Here is a 19,392-nt window from a genome sequence, read left to right as displayed (position 1 = left end):
GTTAAGACTTCAAGGATTCTGAGGTCTGTTCCTTACTATTTACCGCAGTACAATGACTCTAAACTTGGCCCCCACTTGATCCCTCCTCCCAGTCTAGTTGGAGATTCCACCACAGCAACAAAGATAAGAGGTCTAGCTAAAGGTGGCGCAGTGGTTAAATGCAGCACTGCAGGCTACTGCTAGATCAGCAGGTCAGCGGTTCAAATCTCACCGGCTCAGGGTTGACTCAGCCTTCCATCCTTCCGAGGTGGGTAAAATGAGGACCCAGATTGTTGGGGGCAATATGCTGACTCTCTGTAAACCGCTTAGAGAGGCCTGAAAGGCCTATGAAGCGGTATATAAGTCTACTGCTATTGCTATTGCTATTGCTAAATAAACTAGGTATGTTTAGCTTAATAAGGAGAAGACTGGGGAGATATGATAGCAATCGTCCAATACTTGAAGGGTTGCATGCATGAGGATATTGATTCATTCTCCATAGGACCTGAAGGTAAGACAAGAAGCAATGTGTGGAAGCTTGTCAGAGGGAGCTCCAACTTGGAAAGAAGGAGGAATTTCCTGATAATGAAAACAATTGAGCAATGGAAATTTTCTGAAATCCATCACTGAAGATTTTAAAGAAAAGATTGGCCAACCATTGGTCCAAGATGGCATGATGATTCCTCCTTTGAGCAGAAAGTTGGGTTAGAAGACCATCAAGCATTTTTCCAGTCCTATGATTCTATACAAGTACACTGAGGAAGCAGACCTACCGATCTGCAAAACAGGTATCATGTACATCCTCTGGGCTGCAAATCAAGGAGTTTGAGATACATTTTTGAACTTTTGAGATACATTATAGGAAGGAGGGATATATCGCTTTTTGATGAGAGTCAGTAAACCCTAGTAGTTTGCAAGAAAGAGCAAAAACAGAGAATGAAGTATAAATATTTCACACACAAACAAGAGGAGACATTCGTGTCTCTGAAATTGAAGAACAGACATCAGTCCTCTTTTTAGGGGAGAAACAGGACAGGAATATTCTTTATATTCAAATGAATATGAATGATTTAGCAGTAACTCAAGAGGAAGGCATATGCTGGTGCAAAACATACAAAACATTTAGACTATCTATTTCATTTCAAGAGCTGTTGGAATTCCAAAAGTATACCGTATTTTTCAAAGTATAAGACACACTGGAGTATAAGACACACCAAGGTTTTGAAGAGGCAAATTTTTAAAAAGTAGGTAGGTAAATAGTGGGAGAGAAAGGGAGAGAAAGACAGAGAAATACAGTAGGTAGGTAGGTAGGGAGAGAGAGAGAGTAATTAGGTAGGTAGATAAAGGGATAGAGAGAGAGATAGAAATAGAGAGAGATAGAGAAATACAGTAGGTAGGTAGCAAGAGAGGGAGTGTGTGTAGGTAGGTTGGTAGGTAGAGGGATAGAGGGAAATAGAAAGAGAGAGAAATATAGATAGGTAGGGAGAGAGAGATAGTAGGTAGGTTGGTAGGGGGAGGGAGGGAGGGAGAGAGAGAGAGAGAGAGAGATACAGTAGGTAGGTAGGGGGAAAGAGAAAAAGTAGGTAGGTAGGTAAATGTTTCCAGGTGTATTTATCCATGTGCTGGAGAAGGAAATCGCTGACAATCTGCAGCACCTAAGACTTTGTTTCTGCTGGCACAGCACTTGAGCAATCTAATTTTCATCAATCAGTTAAAGAGCTTTTCAAAAGGGAGAAAAAAAGTTTTTGCATTCTACAAACCTCCCAAAAACAACCCATTTTTCACAAAAACAGGCCTGTTTTTTTAAAAAAAGGCATGAATAGCTGGGGGGGCTTGCAGAGTGCTCCTGGGGGATGGGGGGGCAAAAATGAGCAAAAAATGGCCTGTTTTTCACAAAAACGGGCCGGTTCTTTCTCAAAAAAATTGCATGCATAGCCTTATGAAGGCTTATAAAGTGCTGCTGGGGGGGGAGCAAAAAACGGCCTGTTTTTTGCTCATTTCTGCCCTTCCCAATTCCCAGGAGCTCTCTGAAAGCCTCCATAAGGGTATACATGACCATTTTGGTGAAGGGGCGGGGCTTCAGGAAGCAAAAATGCTGTATTCGATGTATAAGACACACCCAGATTTTCGGCCTCTTTTTTGAGGAAAAAAGGTGTGTCTTATGCTCCAAAAAATACGGTATACTCATATAGTATAGTCTTTATTGTCATTGCATCAAATAAATACAACAAAATTGGTTAAATACTGACACTCATCAACTTGGTTACTTTCTCACCTGCTTAGGATTGAAATTATATCTAATAAAAAAGCATTGGATAAATTTAGGACTGAAAACCAGAAGTTATTGTTGTAGTACACTAAACACTATCCAGCCAGAAGTTCAGTAATACAGAATTTCTCTTAACCTGCTATTGAATGGAAAATAAACTCTGCTGATAAAGAAATAGCCAATTAATTCTTGCCTTGCTTGTATTGTATTGTCCAAGTCAAGATTTTATAAGGAAGATGGGGTAAATAACAAAGAAGCAAGAGACGAGAATAAAATACATATAGAATGATTTATACTGTTTAAACATTAATAAAGATGGGGGGCTGAGCTTAATACAAAGAGTTTTTTCCTTTTTCTTTTTTTTTCTTTTCTTTTCCTTTTTATAATTTGTAATTTCTTTTTATTTAGTTTTTTCTCATATTACTTTTATTTTTAATCCATAGGATCACAAGATACTTCAGAAGGGGTTTGACAGAGGGCAGTGCCAGGTGTGGGCCCTGGGAAGTCGGGGGGGGGGACTAGGGAGGGGGACCTACTGGGGGTGGGTGGGTAGGTGGTAATATAGTTTCAATAAGAAGAAGAATGCACTTGTATACGGTTGTCTCTTCTTTTTTTTCTTTCTTTATATTTTTTTCCTTGGTTTTTTTTTATCATATTTTGTTTCCTATTTTCTATCTTCATAGCTCAATATTAATAAATAAGAGTTGAATAAAGGAATACACCAAGGGGAGAGGTAGAGGGAAAGAAGAGGGAGGAGGAAGGAGGGAGTAAGAGGGGAATGTAAGGAGGGTGTAAGGGGAATGCTAGGGTGAGGAAGGGGAGAAAGGAAGGTTTGAGGGGAAAGGGAAGTAGGAAAGGGGAGTGTTAGAGGGAAGAAAGGAAAGTTGGAGGGGGAAGATGGGGTGTATGGAGGATGGAAGTGTCAGGTGGGGTGTTGTTTTATGCTGAATGATGATGAATTGTGTTTTCTTTTTTATTTTATTTTATTTCTTTTCTTATAGCAAATATCCAGTATATAAGTGACTGTAAAAAATTGAATGTGAAAAATGAATAAAAATATATTTGGGAAAAAAAAAGATTTTATAAGGAATCTGTATAAAATAATGGATAGATTGCTCATCAAAACTAGATAATATGGCCTAAATGGCATAAAAAGAATCAAAATTCAGTTAACAATTTTTGATCAAGATAATAGCATGAAATTCAATAGCATGAGAAAATGTGAATCTTATATCAAAAATATTGGATACAAACATAAAATGAGGCAACTTGGCTAGACAGCAGTATTATGTAACATATTCAATGTCTTAATGGATTGCAAAGAATTATAAGAAGCCCTTAAAATAACTAAAGAAATCTGCATTAGCAGAAATAATGTGGCATTATGAAATGTAAAGCAACTAATACAAAACAAGTGAATTGCGCACTGGGAAATGGTATATTCACACATATTCTGTTAAGCAGTACATTTTAGTCAGTAGTAACATGGACCTGTATTATACACTTAGCTAAAATACAATAGAATTTCTCTATAGATTTGTGTAATATTTCTGCTGGCAAATAAAGTAATAAATATATCTATGTATACATTTACTGTTAATATTGTTCACTGTACAATATTTTACAAGAAAATACTATGATATGCTTATAAATGTGTGCATGAACAGTTACTACTTGTTATAATGAAATAGAACATTAAATGAACAAAAGTTGATAAAGTGATACAGTGAATGCTACTGCCAAAAGGAACAACATGCATGGTTCTTAAAATCCAATTCTTGAAATATCTGGCTAGTTAATATTAGTAATAGGAACTGGTAGAAGATCTACTCTCATCTTTCATATATAAAACTACCTCATATTAGCTAGCATTAATAATATATGCAGCAGTGCAAAGAAAACAGAATAGTGAAGATGTGATGCTAAGCAGTTCGTTTATTTAATGTTGCATACATTTTATAGTTATCCCTTAAGTCTGTTAATAGATGGTTTAAATAATAGTAAATGATGAAGTAAATGAAGAATTAATCCTGGCTGCTGTGAATAAAGTCTAGTTTATTTTATACTTCGGCTCATCACAGTGGAATTTAATATAGAATTCTTACATCAGGATAAAAAATAGGAAGACAAGTGCCTCTGGAACACAGCATGAAGTAATCAACAAAATAATATTCCAGTGCCAAACTTGAGAGATAATCAAAGGAACATGTATGTTTTTATGTATCTGGCAGAATATTACCTTCTTTCTGCTGACTTTGGAGAATTGCTACTGTTGTCCCACTCTTTTTATTTAAGCCTGCAGACTCCTCTTCATTTTTTTCTACCCAGATTCAGTATGGAAATTCCTGCCACTTGCAAACTAGTTGCCCCATGCTCCAAATGACAAGGAGATGACAATTTTGTGAATGTGGAGAACTCATGTCCTAATCATCAACTGGGAAAGAATGTACTATAACTCCTGCACTCTGCTTTCAACATGTTTAACAGAATATGATCGTAATAATGCAGCTTTCTGAACATAGTGAAATCCTGCAGAGATCGAATTTGTGAACTCCTTTCCATATACCAGAAGGAATTGATTTTTCATATGTATTTAAGTGGCTCTCAGAAAATTCTGGACAAAGATTTTAGTTTTGAATGCAGAGTTCAAATTCAAATCATACCATCTGGTCCATGTATTTTGCCAGGTGCTAGACAGACATGACTTCCCAAGTAAGGAAATGGGGGAGATGGACAAAAATCTGTCCAGGAACAGATTATTTTATCCTGCCCACATATACTTGAATATAAACAGTAGTGAAATTTCAGGATCATTCAATCATTAGGGGTGGCAAATTATAATTTAAAAGCAGAGCAAAATGACTTAAATATACAATGCATGCAAGTTTTCTGAATACTTTATGAATGCTAGCAGATTAGGGAAGCTTTGACCCCACAGCAATTATCAGCTGTTCATATTTTCTAAAACATACCAATTTTACAATGTACATTTTGATTTCTGACTGTCTTTCCTAAGGGTTCGTTTTGTATTATGTGAAATATATCAAACTAATCTTCATGATGAAGAAAGCATAAGCTTCCTTTTCCCCTAAATGTCATTTTGATTACTTCTAAACCAGTATTTCTGAACCACTGCAGGCTGGGGAATTCTGAAAGCAGATGTCAGCTGATCTTAAAGTTGCTGAGGTTGGGAAATAATGTTCTGGACATTTAAAGTAATCCAGCTATTGAAAATAACAAATAATAAAATTTAAAAATTCCTTTTTGAAAGTAAAATATATTTTGAAATCTATCCTTATGTAAACAGATATAGGGAAGCCATTTTATCTATAGAAACATTTAAAGTATAAATACTCATTTAGCTTACACTATGAACCTTACCCAGAGTTCCACAAGGCTTGTTTTTATATGTGCAGATGTCATATCTGTAAAGAATGAAAATAGATATATTTATAAGAGATTCCTCTTAGCAGTGCTGTTTTTAAATATTGATCACATTTCTGTAGTGAAACTCCAGTTGTCAGACTGCAATCACTGTAATTACGTGCAGCCAGCTGGAGTGGCAGCCCTACAATCTTGTATAAACTACAAGCTGCAGTATGTTCATAGCCTCTGGTCTCAAGCCATAGAGAGACCTTCCAGGAAGAAAAAGAGGATAAATTGGACCTTTGTAATTTATGGCCTTAAAAAATAACATCATTTTGTTAGAAAGCTATAGCCATATGTCTTCAAATTATTAGTATTTCAACAAGAAAAACAATAATTACTCTAACTCTATTAAACCTGTTCCTGCCTAAATATTTTAGAATACTGAGTGGTAATGTTTTATCTTACTATTTTACATTTTGCTTACTTTTTAATGTATGTATTATCTAAAGCAGAGCGATATTAAACAATAAAGAGATAATGATTGGTTCCTGATTAATATGATTCATTGGTAACAGAACATCAGTGAACCTCCTATAGTACCAGCTCATATCTCACTTCCTCTTACTTTAAAATAAATCATATACATATAGTATGGAAATTTTCCTGTTATGCTCCAAGTGCAGTGAAAAAATATTTTAACACAAAATCATTTTTAACTTTAATAAATAACATATAGAACAAATACTATAATCATTAACTATATATTTAATAGCAACTATATTTTATTAATATAGTTCAAATGTTAGCAAACTAATGGTTAAAATTAACAGGATAAAAGCTTTACAAATGCAAAACTGCTTGCTATCATATTTAGTGAAACAGATAATGAACTCAAGTAAATATGAAAGACGACTGTTGAATTTGAATGGAAATTATAGAAGAAATTGAAAAATTATGATTGGGAAACAGGTAGTCCATCTCAGAAATAAAATACTAGTTTTTTTTTCAGATTCACCCTTTATTGTTATAAAAATTGATATAAATTATATGAAACTGCACATTACCTATGATGAACACATTAAATAAAATATAGTATTGAACAATATTTTGCAATTGAGATTTTTATTTGGGAGCTGAATCCAATCCAGCTTCAGCTCATTCTGACCTGTTACATTCAGGCCATTGGCGATGTGCTTGTGAACTGTTCTACTACTTACCAAATAGTAGTAAACAGGAATGCATGAAACAACCCCAGTTTGAAAGATTCTGACCTTAATTTCATGATTATCAGTATTCCCAGCTTGAAGACAGATGAAGATATTTTATTTCACACTTTTAGAGCAATGTTCCACAATTTCAGCAAGTTTAATGTGTGGACTTCTGTTCCCAGAATTCCCCATGCTGGCTGGGGAAATCTGATAGTTAAAGTTCAAGTATCTTACAGTTGCTGAGGTTGAGAAATACAGTTTAAAGTATTGCACCATCCTCTTTCTTGGTTTGATTTTTAATTTAAAAAATAAAAAATAAACCAAAATTTAACGCTAAATTTTCCCAGTTTAAGACAGGATGGGCTAAAACAGATTACAATTCTAAACAAACTGAATATTCAATAATTAAAATGCATAACACTAAAATCAGAAAACAAAAGCATAGCCCATATAATTAAAATATTTAAAGCAATATATTTTAAATCAAAATATTAAATGATTATTAAAAGCATGATTACATAAAAATATTATTAAATAAAAGCATGTTTACCTAGTATCAAAAACCCAAACCCAACATAATTAATATCAGACTTCTCCCTTCCTGGAAGGACATTCCCCCCCCTCTAAAAAAACCCTCCAACTGAAAAGACCCAAGGACAGTCCCATGCTATAAAAGGCTTTATAGACAAATGCCAACCTTAATTGAGACAGGATACAAATAAAAAAACCAAGGAACCCTTGGAGTTCATAATGTCATGTTCCAGTCAATATGTCATTTTATACCTTCCAAACCTTTCTCAAGCATAGTCACACATATAACTCAAGAAGTAACCATGGTATACGTTATTGTAAGAAGTTTATATTTATCTAGGTAGGACTATAATTGGTAGATTTGTCAACCTAAACTGGTAAAAAGTGCTTTATATTACAGAAGACACTGATGCTTCTACTGACAAAGATAAATTTAGACTGTTCCAAAGCTGCAAACTTAATTCTTTAGAGGAAACTATATCCATTTCAAAAAACAAAAGAAAGTTGAACACTACCCAAATTGGTAGATGAATCATCCACTAAGAGCACCTCTATCTTGTCCTGATTAAATGACAGTTTTTTGGCCATCATCAGTCCATTAGTATGACCATGTTCTGATTCAGTATTTCCACATACGGCAAAAAGGAGAGACTGAGATGTTGTCATCAGCTCACTGATGATCTTCAGTTCAACTCTCCAAAAGACCTCACTTAGCAGTTTCATGTAAATGTTAAACAGGGGGGCATAAAATAATCCCATATTGTAAACACTTGATTTGAGCAGAAACTTTCTGTCAGCATTTGTCCAGGAATGAATGAGCAGAACGAAACAAAAGTGTTCCATGTACTTAGCTCAGATAATTTCTCCACCATGATGGCATAGTCAATGATATTGAAAATCAATGAAACCACTAAGAAAATCAACACGATGCATTCCCCCTGATTTTCTTCAAAGGCATTTTGAAGGCATTTTAGTGCTGAAACTAGATATGTAAAGAGAAATATATAGTCCCAGGTGAACCCTCCCATCTTACTAGACTGCATAAGGCATGGGGAGGATGGAATCACTGGGAAGTTGGCTACAGTCTATCAGCACCGTGATCCTATGTTCGTTTTAAATTCCTTCAAGTCAGTTAACTAATAAATCAGCAAGTACAGATCCCATCTCTAGATGAAAGTGGATAAGATAGGAGGTAGAGATAAATGATAGCATTCTTGTCCATATATATTCTAAATGATCTTTTGAAAAGGCTACCAATGTACAAGTATGTGGACTGTGAAATCAATACACATTATAGATATTATTTATTCTGTTGTGTTTTCAAATAACAAATGCAAAAAAAATGTTACTTTTCTGGATGATTTATACTTCTGTAGAGAAGTATATCTTTCATTTTCCTACATTGCTCTTCAACCAGGCTGAACTGAATGTGTTGCTGTTGCTTGCTACTTTCCAAGTTTCAGAGCTATGATTCTGTGCATATCTATATGTTCAGGTAAATCAGGATCTATATGTTCAGCCAAATCAAGCTTAATTTTTTTTAACCTTTTGGGTAAGAATGTAAAACAGTTTAATTTGTTCATATAATGTTCTTTGTAATTGTAAGAACTGTGTGGTAGGTAGTAATTAGATTAAAACATTACTTACTTTTATAGTCTCACAATGAGAAATGAAGGAATCAGGATTTAGTTTTGAGTTCTTACTACTTCTATAAATGCACAAGTAGCACTGTATTTGTTTGGAGTATATTATTCAGGAATAATTCACTGGAAGATGTTTGACATATATATAGCTATGGATATGGTGGAGTGGAAATAGTAAAAATAAAAAATTGGTTTAATGTTTATTGACACTCTTTCTCACACAAGCAATATACAAGTTCATAATGGCAGTATTTATGTGATGATATCTTAGCATGCATGTCATTATTTTGATGTTATTGTGGTTTGCTACAATGTCACGTGTATAGAATCAGTGCCTGCTAGTCTTCAAAGAACCATTGGAACAACTTACATTTAGTTCAAGACAAAAAATATATTTGTACTGATTAGTTAATTCACTGTAAAACCGAGAATAGGTCTATTTTAAAGAAATGATTTCAAATGTTAAAAATTAAAAAATATTTCTATGTTTTAAAAAGAGCCAAGATATGCCTGTATTAACTTAATTTATTTTGGTATATGATTCTCGGTGCCAAAATAACACCCATTCATCCAATCAAAATACAGAACCTTAATTGTAATTGCTATTAGGTGCTAGATTTTCAAATATATTTATTATGATTCCTTAGTGCTAAGTCTTGTCATTGCTACAGAATATATGGAGATTTGTAGCAGTACTAGAAAGCTTTAAAATCTTAACAGCCTATGAATTATAGGATATAGTTCATGAGAAGTAATGGGTGGTTGCTAAATTGAGATAGAACTATACTGGGGGGTAGAGATGGGTGGACATAGAAATGTTTGTTTTTTCCTTTCTGTGTGAGACCATAATAAAATACCAGAGCGACACTGAGGAAAAATCCTTTAAAAAGCATTGCATTTTATATTTGTTATATACAGTGGTATCTTTGTACTCAACTACTTGAAACTTACTGTATATACTCGAGTATAAGCCTAGTTTTTCAGCCCACTTTTTGGGCTGAAAAAAGCCGCCTCGGCTTATACTCGAGTCAGTGAAAAATTTGCCCGAAATGGAGGAGAAAAAGGGGCGGGGCCATGCCGCTGGGTGACACTCGTGAATGGCCCAGTGCCCCTGTGAGTTTCCCCTCCCTCTGTGTCAGTTTGCCGCACAGCGCGCACCGCACCATCCCCCCTCCTCACGTTCTAATGTAATGCAGGGCTGTCTTACGATTCCCCTTCCTCCCCCTCCTGCCGCTCTGCAACGATGTCCCACCTCCTCCTTGTTATGGCAAGCAGCCACATAGCGATGTCCCACCTCCTCTGGTACAGTGATCCAATGATAGGAATCACTGTGCCGTGTGTCATAGGAGGCGGGACATCGCTCCCGCGGCTGCATGGGACATCATCATCACAGCGGGACATCAGCATCATGAGGTGAGTGAAGTATTTCATTGAATACACCGCTAGTTTACTGTTTTTCTTTGAAATAAATATTCAAAAACATTATTGGTATCTATTTTTATTTTTGAAATTTACCGGTAGCTGCTGCATTTCCCACCCTAGGCTTATACTCGAGTCAATAACTTTTCCAGTTTTTTGTGGTAAAATTAGGTGCCTCGGCTTATATTCGGGTCGGCCTATACTCGAGTATATATGGTATCTAATTTGGTACTCAATGCATTTTGACAAACATTTTGTCCTGGTATTTGTTTGTTTGGTGATCAATGCACAAGTTGTTGGTGTCGACTGCCTTGTGACTCACTACATTATTCCTTATGGGAACCATTTGTTTGGTACTCATTGCTTTTGGTATGCATCACACGTCCTAAAACCAATTAATGTTGAGTACCAAGCTACCATCTGGCCCATAGGGTACTTAGATCTGGCCATGGGGCTGCCCTGGGAATTGCGAAAGACTGACCTGCGATGCCTCTTCCAGTGAAAATGGAGCTGCAATAGCTTCCTGCAATCCTCTGTCAGTGAAAATGGAGCTGAGGGCCATGCACAGCCCTCCCAAGCTGTTTTCTCTGGCAGAGCACTTGGGCCACCACAGGCACCACAACAAGAGTAATGTCAATCTGGCCATGCCCACACCGGCCATGGCCACTCCAGCCCCCCCAAAGTCAAACACAACCCTAATGCGGCTAGATCTAGCAGAAGAAGCATGCTCTTAATCCCATCCATTACAAAATGCCATTGGTGAGGCTCAGAAAGAGAACATTTTCTATTGTGGCATTCCTCAGGAAAATTGTTCCCTGGAGATCAGACTTGCCCTAATCTTCTGGCCTTTCACAGATCCTTAAAGACCTGGTTCTGTTGTTGAACCTGGACCATGATTAGTGAGAATGAGTACATTAATTGTTATTAATCTGACAACCCACTATCCTTGTTTTTTTTAATTCACTCTATGCTTGTTAATAACTATTATCCCAATGAAAATATAGATAATCTGCTCCCTTCTAATCCAAAACTTTCCAAGAATCTCTTGTAAGGAGCATATTAAATGAACATTTAATTTACTTAATATGGTCCTGGGCAGAAATTCTTAAAATTTATGGATTGAAAATTTATCTGAATTGTCACTATCATTGGAAATAATAGTAGAAATTATTTTGCCTCACTTTAAATTATCGGCATCAAAGGCGGCACGGGGGACCACTTCTCGCCCTGTAGCCTGAGCTGGGCTGGGCTCCATAGCATCATTGCCCCCTGCATGTTCTCTCTCAGCCTCGCTTTGCAAAATCGGTTCCACCCTCCCATACAAAGGCATTTAACAATGCATTGGTTAACATCACTTCCCACAGCCGTTTCCTCCTCCCATTAAACCCTCTCTCCTCTGCGTGAACCAAACTTTTGCAGCATAAATTTCCCTTCTCTTAAAGTCTAGCAGAAAGGAGATAGGAAGCATTTGTTTCCTAAACAACATTATCTTCAATTTATTTGTATGCCACTAATTAATTTAGACTATGATTTGTTGAAAAAACAGAATCAAATTATGATATATGCTCTTATTAAAACAATGGTTTGTAGCCTGGTGTCTTAACCATTAGACCAGTAAGCAAAACTTGAAACTTTGCATTTATTTTGTTTATGACCTCAACTTAATTTTTCCTTTTGTTTAATTACATTGGAAAATTTATAAACTATGCACTCCAATCTTGTGACAGCCCTTCAAGACTGACCCCAGACAAGAAGCACAAACCATAAATACTAACACTATCAGCTGTAATATTATTATAACAGACACTTACAACTCTGAAAGCATCTTTCTCTGCCCTTATTTTTATTCTCCAGACTTTTCTTCATCCCCCATCTTTCCCTTGAACTGTTTATCAAACTATTGTCTAGGCTGTGCCTCTTCCTTCTCTTCTCCCAAGGTCATTTTCACAATGGTACCATATTAAAAGCCAGTATTTTATAGTGATTATGATGCTAGACTGGCATTGGGAAAACCAAGATTCATTTCATCTTTACCTACAGAAAAACTTCTCCTTTTTAAAAAAAATACTCCCTTTCTTTTATTAAATATTTTTCTTAAAAAAGAAAAAAAGAAAAAGACTACACAAAGCTATGAAAGAAAGGGAAAAGCTAAAAAAAGAAAGAAAATCATATTACATGTATAGTCACAGATATACATACATATATAAAGTTGTATAGTAAACTTTTCAATGAATGAAAATAGTAACTACCGACAAAACGTGTTTTGCTAGTCAAAAACGTCTCTCTTTGCCCAAGTGACCTTACAAGTTTGTTATTGAGAAAAATGCACTTCCATATCATAATATACATAGTATAAAATATTATGAACTTTACTACACATGAAAATAGAAACCCTAAAAGTAAGGTAGAAAAGAATACTTGAAAACAATTATTAGACCTGTTACATTGGTCTTAACATTAGACTAAAACTGTCAATTAGCATGGGCAAAATGAAACTATTATATAGAAATGAAACTAAACAATGCCCTGAGAGTGTAGGTTGAAGATTTGTGAGGAAAAGCAAGGTCATGTCAATAACTCACTGGGAAATTTTGGAGGTAATTTGGTTGAAGAACTAGAAAGAATACAAACACTGTTTCCAAAACTGATTATTCTTGAACAAAGGCTTTTGTAACAGAAAAAGCTTAATACCACAGAAGCTGAGCCTGTTCTTATTAGCTGTGAATAGTAATTCTTAAAATAAGAAGCCCACCCACTTGCTATTCTTAAATTACTATTTACTATTCTGATTAAAATATATACGACACATTGGTTTTTTCATGAATTCCCTTAGTAAAAGAACATTATTTTAGTGAGGTTCAGGAATACACAGAATATACGTGCTAGGACAGTGATGGCTAACCTTTTCTGGATCAAGTGTCTAAAGTGTGAGCATATATGAATGTGCACATGCCTGAACCCCCAAAATGCAATGCGTTTGTATCCCTCCTGCACATGCCCCACCCCCGCATATGCATTCCCCCACATGTGCCCCGCCCTTTGAGCATGCATTGCAGAGACCTGAAAACCAGCTGGCCGGCAGGAGGTGTATGTGCAGCAGAGCTGATTTGTAGTGATAGCTTGTGTGCCCACAGAGAGGGTGCTGCGTGCCACCTGTGGCACGCTTGCTATGGGTTCACCATCATGGTGCTAGGACAACCAGAACTGCAAATATCAGATATTTTGCCACTGGTGGCAGCAAAGAGCAACAAAAAATTCTAACATTTTGTTGCTATCTGTCAGTCACCTGTATATTTTCAGCCATACTGGAGTGTCTTAACAGACATAAGATAATGCAAAAAGAGCCCAGAATCCCAGAAGCTGATTGAACTATTTCAGGCAAGTAATTTTCTTTTGACCTATTCACAAAGCAACTGTGAGGTCAGCATAGTACAATTCCTATTTACATGTGCCTTAACTCTGTAATAAAAGCATGAGCAATAAATTAAAAAGTTATCTTGAAGTTCAAGAACTAAAGACCAAGGTGTTATGTCCCTCAGCAGTCATCCATAAGCCATGTATACAAATCAAAAGCTGTCTTCCATTGATATACCCCATGATCTAAAACTTGTTTGATATATCTATGATTCCAAAAATCAAAACTTCAAAAAAGATAGAAGAATGCACATCTTTTAGAATTCCATGAGCAGGAACTTATTAGGGTCCTGCTCTTGATTTTTTTCTAAAATAAATAGTCTAAAATACTTTTAAAACCATTTCATTTCATATGCAGTAGGCTTTATACTTTATGTATTACTGACAGAAATGTATGATCTATTATTGCATATTGTATTATTATGTCAATATAAGCAATATTTTCATCTTGATGTGATTACTACAAATACACTTAGTATTTTTTAAAAACAGAAATAAATAAGAAACAGAAAGGAGAAAAAAATCAGTGAATCATACCTAGTAATAAGGACTGCATTATCATGGTGGGCAATTCCATTTTCTGGAATGGTGTTTCCATCACTTTGGTGAGAGAGAATGGATTTCTGCCACTTACAGAAGCTATCAAGGGACTTGTCTGCATGGTGATTTATCTCCAAGTTTGGCTGCAATACAACATGCATACCAGAAATGTTCCAAACAAGTTACTAGGGTCAGCGGTTAAGACTTCTGAAGTGTAATTAGAAGCAGTGATTTCTAGGAATAATTTCTTCTTGCCAATTTTTATCTCTGTTAAATCTACCCTACAGTATGTTTTGTGCATGCATCTTAAAGATTTAATTTCAAACTTCAAATTGATTTTGCCAAAAGTAAGGATTATAGAGTTAGTCCAATATTTATCTTTTCCTCCCTTACAGCAAGTACTGTTATGCAGAGGAAAGAGATATTTAGAAAGTCTTTATAATATCAAAATTCAAGATCAAAGAACAAGTTATGACAACATTTTAGAACTCCAATCTTCCACTTATGTTATTTTCATGATATTAAATTGAACTAATATTCAATTATTTAAATAATACTTTCCTAATCTCTCCAAATTCAAAATAATAATACAAGTGACTCTTGGGAATGGTAAATGTTTACCATTAAACATTTTTTCTAAACAATATTTAGGCATATTTTATTGCATTTAATTTGTATTACTTATATTTTATATATCTGAACTTGCTTACCTGATCTTCTGTGAGGACAATTAAACGAGTTACTATAATATTCACAACGTTTCCTAGGCTGGAATCACGGTAAAGTTTGGCAACCTGACCTCCAGAAAAGAAGAAAAGACATAAAGTCAGACAAATAAAAACCTGTTAGTTTTGAAATATGTCACATGTATCATTTAGTTTTTATTTTTTTAAAAAAAAATATTTTATCATAACGTGTAGGTAATACAATATATTATTTGGGTAGTGATATTTATCCAGTATAAACTGTAGATTATTAACACTTTAAGAATTAGGTTATTTAAATCTTGAAAAATAAGGGGAAAAATTTATATTAATATTAACTATGGTACTCCCCCGAAATGTTACATTCAGTTTTGAGATATATTTTTTTCAGACAGTGTTCCATTTTAATTTTGCATTTTACTTTTGCAAGAAAAGATAAATTTGGCTACAATAAATTGTGTTTCAATCAGCTCCCTTACAGATTAGTATAATGTGCTCTATATCTGGCTGTCCTTGAGAAAAGCAACTAATGTAAAATGGGCATTTACCAATATGGGCAAGTTACCAACCCCGAAAAATAAATGTAATACTGAAACAATCAACTGAAACTGAACCACCAAACAATTTGATTTTTAAATAACTACTTTAACAACATGCCTGCAAGTGGTTTTACTTGATAAAAGCCCATGAAGGATCAGAAGCACTAGCTCAGAGGTTCAAGCAGAATTGGGCAGGTGAAGCAATTTATACAGAGGCAAAAGAGATAGTTGGCATCTGTGCAATTTATTTAGTCCTCTCCAAGAGAAAAGGACTAAGATTACTGTCCTCCCAACTACCTAGAGTGAAGTACCCTGCCCAGATGATATAAACTGACTGGTGATGTAGCCCCATGTAAACAAAAGAAGCATCTATTATTAACAGAAGAAGCAAATTTATTAATTGCGTGGAGGGTTTTGCTATGGGAAAAGTAGATTCCAGCGTGGTTCTTATAGCCTATTAACTGAACTGGTTATTTGGTGGTGATGAGGGTAGCAGTAAAGTCAACCCTTTGTGACTCGGTCATCCAATTAATAGATACTACCCTGGGCACAGAACTAAAATATCACTGAGAGACAGTTTGCTCTAGTGATGCTGGCATAGGAACCAGAGATTATGACTTCTAATCCCACCTTGGGCCATGAAAAACCAGTTGGGTGACTTTGGGCCAGTCACTTTTTCTCAGTCCCTCCAATCTCATAGGGTTATTGTTGTAGTAAAAATAAGAGGAGGAAGGAGTATTAGATATATTCACTGCCTTGAGTTTTATAAACAATAATAAAGACAGGATAAAAATTCAAATCAATCAATCAATAAAATAAAAATTGCCTAAAGAAATACCTATGGCTAGAGGTAGCTCTCAACTTAAGACTGCAATGAAGCCTACTCATTCCACCTGTAAGTCGTGATATAAAGAGGATAGCCATGTGATTACATTTTATAAGCTTTGTTGAATGGTTGTTAAATAAAAGCAAAAGCATGGTCATTAAGCAAAAGCATGGTAACTTCAAACAGTCACTAAGTGACCAATTGTAAATTGAGGACTACTTTTATTGTATCTGAGGGGTCCTTAGTGCTCTCTGAGCTTGCTTGTTTTCTTGCAGACGTTTCATTACCCTAACTAGATAACATCGTCAGTGCTAGTGTATTGATTGTTTATTGTATCTAAAAGACTGCATTTGGTGCATTGTTAGCATACGATTGGTTCATATTTTATAGACATTTTTCCCAAGAAGTAAATAATATACTTCACCGACAACTGGGATACATTCATAGAAAAAGTATCTGAAAATGGGCATTGGCTTACCTGAGATTCCCTTTCTCAGGACAGGTGGAGACAGTCTCCATGCATGTGTAATTCTAATAAGACTGAGTCTGATATATTTAAGACATCCCTTCTCCTGCAGCCACACTCAGCTCTTTGACAAAGATGAATATGATAACAGATTGACGTGTGAATCTCTACGATGAATAAAACAGTCTCTCCTAATGATACCAGACCGGGCAGATGAAAATAACACCAGGGAGGGACTGGAGGCTGTCTCCACCTGTCCTGAGAAAGGGCGTCTCAGGTAAGCCAACACCCATTCTCCATGGTTGGTGGAGACAGCCTACCGTATGCATGGGACATACCAAAATTGTCCCCTTACTACGGATGGGATGAAGATGACTGGACCGGAAGAATCTGATTCTCCGCAACCCATTGTAGCACCCGCCTACCAATGTGGCCTCGGTCGATGCATACTGGTCAATTTTGTAATGACGAATAAAGGGAGAGGGTAAAACCCATGTGGTGGCTCTGCACACTTCCTCCAAAGAGGCCTGAGTAGCCCAGACCACTGAAGTAGCCACACTACATGTGGAATGGGCTGTGATCTGCTCTGGCGGATCTTGTGATTGCACAGAATAAGTTTTTGTGATACATGCCCAGATCCAACACCCCAGAGTTGTTGACGATGCTTTGCGTCTTAGTGACTCTGGACAGAAAGAGGTAAACAATTCCTCTGTGCGTTGAAAGGGAGAGGTTCTATGGATGTAGATACGTAGAGCTCCACACACATCCAGAGTGTGCCACTTGCGTTCTCTGGGATGAGATGGGTCTGGGCAGAAATTAGGTAGAATGAGTTCTTGGGAATGATGAAAAAGCGAGTTTACTTTTGGGATGAACGACGGGTCGAGCTGCAGAACCACCCTATCCATGTGAAAAACACATATGTCCTGTCTGATAGACAGAGTGGCCAACTCCGACACCCTCCTGGCCGAAGTGATGGCTATCAGGAAGACTATCATGAATGACATGTAACGGAGCAATGTCTCTCTCAGAGATCCAAGGTCAGAAACCGGTGCACCACAGGAGGGCAAAGGTTGGTGGCTCCCCTTAGAAACCTTTTAATGAGGGAATCATGTGCCAATGACATGGATGCCCCACAGCATAGAACTGGTGAAAGGGCCGCCACCTGGCACCTAAGAGGTGCCAACCCTAAATCCAGACCCTCCTGCAGAAATTCCAATACATGTGGTGTGACAGCCCATGATGGAGTGATGTTCTTGGAGCGGCACCAACTGCAGAAGGCCTTCCAGGTGGCATCATATATGCAGTTGGTGGACTCTTGCCTTGACGCCTGGATGGTCTCGATGACTGCTGGGGACAGGCCCTTCAAAATCATGGTTTGCCGCTCAGCCGCCAAGTGGTCAGTTTGATCCACTGGAAGTGTGGATAGGTGAAGGATCCCTGGGTTAGAGATGAGGCTTGAGCTGGGAGACGCCAGGGGGAGCCATGGAGAGAGTCTTGAGGTCTGCGAACCAGGGGCAATGCAGCCAAAAGGGAGCTTGGAGAATTAGCTCTGCTTCTTCCTCTAGTATCTTCTGAATGATCCGCTGAATGAGTGGGAGGGGGAAAGGCATAAAGCAGGCCTTTGGGCCATGGGAATCTGAGTGCCCTCTGCCCCTGGGTCTCGTACCTTGTGAAGAAGCATGGAACCTTTCTGCTGTCTCTGCTGGTGAAGAGGTTGGCTATGGGCTGGCCGAAGCATCTGACCAGTGACCAGAACAGGTGAGGATGGAGGGCCCATAGAGATAGGACAGGGCCCGTAGAGATAGGACAGCAACCCAGATGCATGGTCTCCTGCATCAGAAGTTTGGACCGTGTCCTGTCCTATTGATTCACATGGGCCTTGGCGGTGATGTTGTCTATTAGGACTAGGGCATGCCTGTTAACCACTGTGTCCTATAGGTGGAGAAGACCCAGCTGAATCCCTTGAAGCTCCAACTAATTGATGGTGTTGCACTGTTCCAACTGAGACCAAAGACCCTGGGCCACTTCCGACTTCAGGTGTGCACCCCACCCGGACAGGCTGGTGTTGGTGGTGATCCTCACCCATGGGGGTTTCCGGAATAATGATCTCTGCTGGAGAAGTGGGGAATCCCACCATGCTAGGGACTTCAGGACTTCTGGGAATGCGAATCGACTTGGTTGAGCAACTGGTGTCGTCTTTTTGGTACGGCAGCAGGAGCCAATAGAGAGGCCTGCTGTGGAGTCTGGCCCATGGTATTATGGAAAAGGAAGACACCATGTTGCTGAGAAGCTGAGAGAGTACAATCAGCTGGGCCCGATGTGTGCCCTGACCTGCCTAACTAGGCCCCTTAGACTGCTCTGAGGCTTGTCGAACAGAAAGATCCAGCATTGACCCATATCCATGACAGCTCGTAGGTGGAGCAGTCATTTTTTTGGTGTCAGATGGCTCTTTCCCAAGTTGATGGAGAATCCATGGTCCCTCAGG

The 19,392-nt window shown here is 37.3% G+C and overlaps 1 protein-coding gene across 1 annotated transcript in view; it reads right to left on the bottom strand.

Annotated features, from left to right (window-relative positions):
* ADAMTS6 (ADAM metallopeptidase with thrombospondin type 1 motif 6) overlaps positions 1-19,392 on the bottom strand; it is a 129,214-nt gene that overhangs the window by 66,222 nt on the left and 43,600 nt on the right. The window contains 3 exon segments of the mRNA XM_032213354.1: positions 5,630-5,673; positions 14,370-14,515; positions 15,083-15,166. Of these exon segments, the coding sequence (XP_032069245.1) occupies positions 5,630-5,673; positions 14,370-14,515; positions 15,083-15,166 (274 nt within the window).

Source organism: Thamnophis elegans, chromosome 3 (assembly GCF_009769535.1).
Source record: "Thamnophis elegans isolate rThaEle1 chromosome 3, rThaEle1.pri, whole genome shotgun sequence".
NCBI lineage: Eukaryota > Metazoa > Chordata > Lepidosauria > Squamata > Colubridae > Thamnophis > Thamnophis elegans.
This window is presented reverse-complemented; position numbering and strand designations above follow the sequence as displayed.